Raw genomic sequence first — 9,342 nt, forward strand, 5'->3', positions numbered from 1 at the left:
GGTTACATTTGTTTGAGTCTTTACACTACACCCTGTAAAGCCCCTTCCATATGTACTTGTGTTATCTGCAATATAGAAAAAGCATCAGAAATCAATGTATATATTTGAATCAAGTGCATTTTAGGGTTTATTCCCCAGTTTGTGTCTCTGTATTTTTTTTTTTTTGGTGGCCCTACTGCTCTTCCGTATCTCTGAATGCAGAATCAGTTAAGAAAGTATAAATGCCATTAATTTGCTGGTCATCATTTCTACAATGAGCCAACAAATAGCATTTTAATACAAATCTGCATTTCTCACGCCATTCCTTATATAAGACCAGAATACAGATAATTTGAAGAAATTGAAAGAAGGATTCACTTACCACATTTCTATCACAATGAAAAAAAAAATCTGAGCTCAAAGCAAGTTTGTTATAATGAAAAATGATCAGAACATTGTTATAATTAGTCCAGGGAAAACTCAGAAGTAAACTTGCCTAATTTATTTGCATAAATTGTCATTCTGTTATCTTTAACACCAAATGCAAATTGGCTCTGTCTGATACGATGATGGTTATTTGGCTCCAAAGTACTTCAATTTGCGTAGCAATCTGGTGGCGTCTCTACTGCGAGGCAATCCCAGGTAACATCAAAATTCTGAATTATTCCAGAAATTAGCAGGTTTAAAGCATCAATTTAAGTGCTAATTGCAGTAGTAATGAGAAAAAGCAGTACTACTGTGAGATTTGCATCTCCGGCCCCATCAGTATGCCTGCAACGCCTGCTAACCAGGAGAGGATTTGGCTGCTAATTAAATAATTGTATGCATGGCAGTGTTCGTGTCTGATTCAATAGATGAAGATTAATCCTCGGATAAATATGTTTGGCTGGTGTTCACAGTACCTGCAATAATAGCTGGCGTGTGAGCATATATGTGGACTCTGTAAGTATGCATTTAGGAAATATTTCATAATTAAACAGGTATATATACATCAATTCATACATTTTCTTATTGCATCCCGCCTTTGTGATTTTGTCCTAAACTATGTCCTAAACAGAGTTATCAGTATGCCCAGCACATGCCATTTCCAGCATAAATTACAATGATCTAGCATCACTTCACTTGATAGAGTTAATATAAACCAAATATAAGCATTTTTACATGCACTACTTATGTCCTTTTATCACTCATATGAAGTGTCCCAGTAATAAATACAAATGGTTTTATGATTTAATGTATTCTTGGTAAAATTATAGTCTTGTCCAATAGACATAAGGATAGTATTAGCCTCCAATGGAGCATCTAATAAAAAAAAATGTTATCTACTTTTTTGTGTGGGGCAGCAGTTATTCAAGTAAATCAGATTTACCAGTTTTACTTGAATCTTTATTATGCCTTAAGAAGACAAGAAATTACTATGTGTAGCTTATTGGGTACACATCATGGTATCTTCTTTGTATGTGTCATAATGCTGAAAAAGACAGTAATGTTTTCTGTACATGGCAGGACCATGAATTTATTATTTTATTTATTTATTCCTGTTATTTATATAGTGCCGGCACACTTCCGCAGCGCTTTACAGAGATTATTCATCATTCACATCAATCCCTGCCCCCAAGTCACACACACTATGGTCATTGTATCTAGAAGCCAGTTAACCTGCCTGTATGTTTTTGAAGTATGGAGGAAACCCATGCAGATACAGGGAGAACATGCAAACTCATTGCAGACAGTGCCCTGGTGGGATTGAACTCAGGACCCAAGTGTTGCAAGGCAGAAGTGATATGGTTCTCATTTTAATAAATGTGAATAATCCATCAGCTAAAGCTATATAGGGTTGATTTGTAAATATACAGATGTGTGCACTGTGCTGTTCGTAGAGATACAACATATCCATAGTTACATATGGCTTCCTGTTGCCCAGTGCTCACATTACAATAAGGGTTCAGATTTGGTTGGACCTGGAGCTCAGGATCTGGTCCAAATTCTTCAAAAAGTGCTGTCATTTCAAAACCTGAATGTGCTATTTGATCTGTATTAAAGGGGTTGTATAATTTTGTTAGGAAAATACTAAATGTTGCAGTTTTCTTCCAGCACTGGCAGGTATTTGTAGCGGACGCTTCACACAAACGCCATTGTACTTATGGCTTGGAGAATATTTTTGATGCACTGATATCATTTAAAGGATAGATGGGGTGGATTTTTTATGTTTTTGTAATGTTTCTTGTACCCCTGTATAAAAGATTGCACCTTTCCTGCAAATAAACATATTGTGTGGCCATTCATTTTAAATAAGCTATATGGCTGTGCATTTTTGATTTAGTATTTCTGCTTTTTCTATGGAGCTGATTTATCTATGTTCAAATTTAAATTTTTACCCCGATTTTTTTTCTTGCTAAAACTCAGAAATTCAAATAAGTGTTTTCAAAGCTCAAATGTTCGATTTTTATTACGTGCAGAAAACTCAAATGAAAGCTTTGGCATCTAAAAGCTTTTGGGATTGTAGAATGGGACTTGTCCTAGCAAAATGTAAGGTGATTTTTCTTTTTTTTTGAGAGTTTTACTGATTGAAAATGATAAGAAGAATAGAATTTCACTGGTTTCATTCGATCAAGTTTTTTATATTTGAGCTCTTTAATAAATAAGCACACATTCCGGTTTGGCCAATGTCCTCCCTGACACATTTCATATTTGCGCATTCAGGGGAGGACGTAGGGCAGTGGCCCCTGCAGGGGGTTAGGGGTGCGCAGCGGGGGACGTGGCCGGCGAAGGCACCTTAGGGGGTGCAGGGCCCACCAGTCCAACCCTGTCTATGTATTAGGTAGAGGCATTGTCTGTGGTACTTCAGCATTACTGTTCTCTAATAAGAACAGCAAAACAGGTTTGAAAATATGCAGTGTATGACCCAAAAAACAAGAGCATAGACCTTTAAGCAACAGACAAGCAGGAACATTTGGGAATAAGGAAAGGTAGTAACAGAAATTGCACTAAATCAGAATATTTTCCGATTATAAATCTGTTGGGCATTTTCATTAACAATGCTACCAATTCTCATTGTTCCTTTTAGGCATGGAATTTTGTATCAAACCTTCCAGTGATTGACGTTAGTCTCTGTATCAAAGGCTGGTGGGAGAATGAAAGCCAGACATTGCCTATTCATACTGTACCCCCAGGAACACAAGACAAAAAATGGATGATGCTTCATGCCGATCAAGAATATGTGCTTCAAGTAAATCTGCAGAGAATTCGTACAGGATACAGAAAGGTACATAACTTAGTGACTGTGGGAATCCTTAAGTTTTCTTTATATTGTATGTGTCTAGTTTATATTGCTCATGTACAGGTATGAGACCTGTATTACCTATGTAATAATAAAAATAATATTCCATTTTTAATTAGTTATAAGTAACAACTAGAGTTCTTACCAAAGTAACACTGTCACGCCCCCTGTAAAACCTATTAGTTTTATATCTCTGCCAAAAAGGCCATTTTGACTTTGCCCAAAGTTTACCCTTTTGAATTGTAAATGTAATCTAATGAACTTTCTTAATCATACAAAGAAGTGAACTCTATGGTTTAAACACACTGGAGGTCATTTATAAACACTGGGCAGACATGCAGGGCAACCAATCAAATGTTTGCTTCCATTGTTCTACCTGCAGCTGGCCGAAAAGACTAATCACTGACAAGTTGTTATGGGTTACTGCTCAGATTTCTTCACTCTTTATAATGTGCCCCATTGATGTAACTATATCAATTTTTGCAGTTAAACTTATCTCGTTGTTGCTGAGGTAATTCTGTATGTAATCTTCTCCTGGTTTTTGCTCTGCACCCAACCCCATCACTACCTCCTACCCATTTGCTTCATTCAGTCCTTATCACCATTATGATCACATTCTATGTCAACAGTGTCTTTTCTGCTCACACCATCCATGTTCACTAATTCCTTCTATCTTTCAATATCATTGTTTCTACATCTTTTTTCCCGCACAACACAACTACCTATTTTTGCCTTTTCCCTCCACCCTGTGCCATCTACTTGTCAGCTTACCATCTTTGTCTAGCATGTGGCTCCTTTACTTCCCTAATCACCAGACTGTGGTTCCTTTCCTTCCCACAGCAGCCTTTTCCTTCCCTTCCAGTCATACTTCTCTATCAGTTCTTCTTACCCCTTACATTACCATAGCCCTTGGCTTCCATTTCTCCCACATATTCCCAGTGCTTGCATTTCCTTCCCCTGCCAACTAGGTTTGATTCTTTTTCTTTCCCTTCACCATTCCCACCCCTTACTCTAATCTTAACTAGATATGTGATTTGAGTTTCAACTACTACTATTTCCCTATTCTGCTGCCACACTATATTAATTCTTACAAAGTATCCTACAGAGAAGCAATGTTGCCTTTCCCAGTTAGCATTATAGGAGAAGGAAAGGTGCATTGTACCTTTCCCTTTCATTTAAGGTTGTTCCTAGTGAATGGAATGTGTAATTATAATTTTTGAATACTAGACCATTTAATTTTCTCTTAATAGGGAAGACAGGACAGCAAAGCAATTGCCCCTAAATTTCCCAAAGCCAAAGATGAAGGATGGTTTTTAATTTTGGGTGAAGTGGACAAGAGAGAACTTGTTGCATTAAAAAGAATTGGATATGTTCGGAATAGGAATTCTGTATCGGTGGCATTCTACACTCCAGAAAGCACGGGAAGGTAAGACAACTGGCTACACTTGCAATACACATTTCATTAACAGAATTATAATTTTGGTAATGGTTTATGAAGAGATCCAGTGCAAGACAATCTACCTCACCGCACCCACACACAGGAACCCCTCTCGTATACTTTATGAAATATTTACTTATATAAAACTGTAATTATTGGTAACTGGTAATGTTACATTCACTGTCAGTGGCCGCCCTCTAAATCTAACCACCCTAATTCCACCATTCAGCATAGCACAGTTTGCACTTTATCCATTCCATCACAGTGTTTAAATGTGGGGTAGTAAGAACCATCAGACATCAGGGTGGAGTCTTAGATTACTTGTTGATTTACTGGAGTTAAAAAAAAAAAAAAAAAAAAAAAGGTTGTCCATTTGTCAACATCACTTGATGCTATGAAACTCTGTAATAATGTTTGAACACTATTGTAAATATGTGTCATAATTATTAATTCAACCTTTTTTCAACTTGGGTGTATTTTTTCCTCAGGTATATTTATACATTATATTTGATGAGTGATAGCTATCTTGGCATGGACCAACAGTACGACATATATCTAAACATTGTCCCAGCTAGTATATCAGCACAAGTCAACTCCGAGGTCACTGGGGCTCTCGGCACTCTGGCTCTGCAGTAACCTGATCCCACAATGCTACTGGAAGAACTGATTTTTTTCTGTAAAAACAGCTGTTAATTCATTCTGGGCTGCAAGAAAACTGCCTCATGCTTCCCTGGAGAAATCAACTTTCAACCTCAGCGCACTTAAGAATTTGGATGGGTTCACTGGATCACCTTGTAAATGCTGTAAACACGTTGCCAAATGGGCCTTACAGATTGCTGCCATTTTACAAAATGAGTGGACCATGTATTTCTGTTGTAATTATGCAGAATGTAAAAAAAAAATACTATTGGCTGCATTAAGTAACAGTAATGTTCAATTGATGGGATCAATCAAGGACTGAGTCTTTAGTAGGTATTGTGCTGAATTCTGATTGCGCTCAGTTCTTGTAACAGTACAATAACCTGAACACAGAATATCTGTTTGCCAGAAATTTAAGAACACTTCACAGGCAGTTTGTTAACTTAATTGTTGATTACTGTTTACCTGTAAGATACAAATGACTCTGTCTGAAATAATGTTTTGTTGTAAGTTATGTCAGCCTGGCATTATGTATGGTTTTTGGGTTTGTTTTTTCCCAATAATATTTCTGGAAATGCCAAGAATGTTTATACTATATATATATATATATATATATATATATATATATATATATATATATTAATACATACATACCAGCAGCCATGCACATTTATACAGTATCTAGCAACAGTTTAGTAAAATAAATTCATAAGTTGCCATCCAAAGAACATACATGTGCAATATAACATATTCTCAGCCATTTTTGCAATATTCTGTTATTGTTATAAATGCTGTTCTGCTTAAATCCTGGCTTTGAATTACCCGGTATATGCAGAGAAATTGTGTTTTTATTCTAAGCTGCGGTGGAGCTACAGTTTCCCAGCTGGATCTTTAGTTCTGGCTACAAACAAACAAGCTGGGCGATTCTGGCAAAAGTAACCCAGTTGGATGAGTTGTTCCTAATTGTTTTCAAGGAAACAAAAACACAAACTGCATGGTTCTGACACAATTTTAGCTCAATTTGAATGTCATGCCATTGAGATGAATAGAAATGACACTGTCTGGCTCATCAGATCACATTTAACTAACTGTATTCTATGGCTTTGGCAGGTCCTTGCAACTGGCATCACTGGTCTTATTTGCTGTACTGTATTCAACTCGTAAAGCTAATGGCTAGTTTTAATGGGATAAAAAATTGGCAGTTTTACTACGATGTAGACATTACTACTTGTAAGACAATTCATTATTTTTTTTAACTATTTGCCTCACTGTTCTGCCTCTCCATTTAGGCAGTGTCAGTGATCCCACCAACCTAAAATAGGTTATTCTCAAGGCTAGATTTGCACCAATTAATACCAAACTGAAGTAAAAACTGAGTAAAAACTTACAATTACAAACTCAGAAAGAACAATTAAAAAAAAGGCCAGTAAACGAGATTTGTCACCCATGGTTAAATCTGGGATACTGCGGGCAATAAATCTCTCCAAAGTGCTTTCCCATCAGCTATAAAGTGAATAACCGGCAAAACATATCGATCTACCACCCATAAAATTGTCTTGTAATATCACTGTATAGAGTTAATATCATGGTGGACATCTTATGTTATGGCTATAATACATATGGTGAGATAGCAAGCTTATTGTCCAGAGATATTTCTGAAGCAGTCTGGGCTAAAAAGTGAATAAAATACCCACTTTTGTAAAATATAAGGATATTATAAGTCACAGAGAAGTTCCATACAGGTCATTGAACTATCACCAAGGTGATAAATATCCTTGTATTTTTCATCAGGTGGTATTTTATGTATTATAATACACAAGTTTTAGTGATTGCTGTGACAAATGACATCACTACGCACCATTTATAAGGATATAATTTGCAGGATATTTATGGGTCTTGTGTATTATATAATTTTAATGTTCCTTTTGCATCCCATTGAGCTTGTAGGTTTCTTCCAGTGTTCTTTTCCTTATCCCTATTAAAAATCCATGAACATTTATATTTTTTGGCTTTGTTATGATTATATAAATTAATTTGCCATTGCCTTCTAATTATTCTTGGTATTTTTTTAAGTGTTTTTAGATCTCAATTGGAAAGAACACTGTGAGTACCCAGAGTATGTTAGCTGGTATTCAAAGCCAGGCTAAAACCATAAGATATCTTAGTGTTTAATATTCACAAGCCACAGGCCTTAGAGGTTTCTTAAGTGGTGGCATTGGCAAAATGGCAAGATTTTTTTCCTGTGACGATGTCCATTCTGCTTCCATTTAGCTGTTGTTGAAGTATAACTTCCACCAGACTTCATGCCCTCTGGGGGGTAGCAGCTAGGCTTTTATGTTATTAAATTGGCTTTGTCAGCCAGGCCTTTTGCGTTACCTTCGGACTCTCTGACTTCAGCCCTTGAAATTGTATTCATTTCTTTTGCGGCTACATTACTTGGGCACATAGCTATACTAACTGCTGATTGTGTATTAGCGCAGTAAATTAATGTAGCATTGATTACAGTGGTTTTCTCCCATTTTACCTTTGCCTTCTCATGTGTAGTCCCCTGGGTGTTGCTTATTTTAAAACCTGCAATATTAGGTATGCCTCAGCTTTCACCGCAGTTTCTAAAACCCAGGAAGACCACATGGATTTCTGGTAGTTGTAGTTCAACTTTTAGCTGAAGGTGAGCACTAGGTTGTAAATGTCTGTAAGACGGATATTGGAACTGAATATTTGTTTGCTGGAATCTCTCTCTTTATAAATACATCTCTTCACAGTGGCTACAACAGTTTGTTGGAGCTGCTGGTAGTTGTCGCTCAGTAGGCACACAAGGTGATGAAAGCTGCTAAGGTGAGCAGGCCCTTATACACAGCTCATGTATAGCTGATTAGAAATTAGTGTTGACAAAATGAATGGATGGTTAAAAATGCAACTTTGCTTTTGTTGTTCTAGATACAAATAAATGGAAATAAATCATTAAATTCGCCTGTGTGCTTTTCTTGTATGAACCAATATCATTAAAGGCATGAGAAAACGTTTTTTTTTTTACAAAATGCATCACTTTATAATGCTCCTCCTACAAAATCCTATATTGAAATTAGTTTTTCAAGAGAGCAAACAGATTTTGTTATTTTTCATAATTTGACTTGAGGCTAGCCATTTCCTTAAGGAGGACATGCATGCACCAATATTGTATGAAAGGAAGATAGGGGTAAAGAATTCCTTTCTTTTTACCTGACGATTCAGCTCTTAACGTTAGTAGAGCAGGTGAGCGATCTTTCCTATGGCAAATGGTAGTGGGAAAGATCATAATTGTTGCGTGTATGGCCAGGTGCCCTCAGCCATGGGACTTGTGCTCCAATAGACTTCAGTCACTCTTTACTGCTGCGCTGCAAGTTGGAGTGAAGTCACCCCCCTAGCCACGACAAGTAGCTGCTGCTAGTAGCTCCATGTGTCTTCACCCTAGAGAATCAACAACATGACAAGAGATATAAAATTAAAGTACTTTCCATTTCACTATTCTTCACTGTTCAGAGCAAAACAGCAAGATAGTATGTGCAGCACAAGAATTAAATATGGGAATATATTCTGCACCTAATCTTGGCCTAAAAGAAACTAAAGAGAAGAAGAGTAATTCCTCTGTGTCTGAGCAGGGCATTGGGTTCCAGCACACTAGTCAGAGCTTTTCATGCATGATCTGGGTTGTGTTTAACACACATATATTGCATAAAATAAATTGCAGCCCATTGTTCAGTACATAAGCTGGCAACAAATAGCCGGGATGTGCACATTGTTTTACGCTTGAAATGAAGATACATGATAAGGCAGAGAAGCATGAAAAATACAACACCACAAATTCAGAAAGAGGAAGCAGCAATTATGAGCAGAATGGATCTTGTTTAAACAAGGAATATTATTACTGTAGATGAAAGAAAGCAATTGTGAAGTGTCCATGTCAAACTAGAAATGGTAATGGAAAGGTTACAAAGGCTGCAGCCCTTAATCAAGTCATGGAAGCCAT

At 36.8% G+C, this 9,342-nt stretch overlaps 1 protein-coding gene across 3 annotated transcripts in view; it reads left to right on the forward strand.

Annotated features, from left to right (window-relative positions):
• ascc3 (activating signal cointegrator 1 complex subunit 3) overlaps positions 1–8,302 on the forward strand; it is a 316,582-nt gene extending 308,280 nt beyond the window's left edge. For all 3 annotated transcript variants that reach the window (XM_031901620.1, NM_001374735.1, XM_031901619.1), the window contains 3 exon segments: positions 3,047–3,244; positions 4,510–4,685; positions 5,186–8,302. In XM_031901620.1, coding sequence (XP_031757480.1) covers positions 3,047–3,244; positions 4,510–4,685; positions 5,186–5,333 — 522 coding nt within the window. In that variant the 3' untranslated portion in view covers positions 5,334–8,302.
• Positions 8,303–9,342: the final 1,040 nt, after the last annotated feature.

The sequence above is a fragment of the Xenopus tropicalis genome, chromosome 5, assembly GCF_000004195.4.
Source record: "Xenopus tropicalis strain Nigerian chromosome 5, UCB_Xtro_10.0, whole genome shotgun sequence".
Taxonomy (NCBI): Eukaryota; Metazoa; Chordata; class Amphibia; order Anura; family Pipidae; genus Xenopus; species Xenopus tropicalis.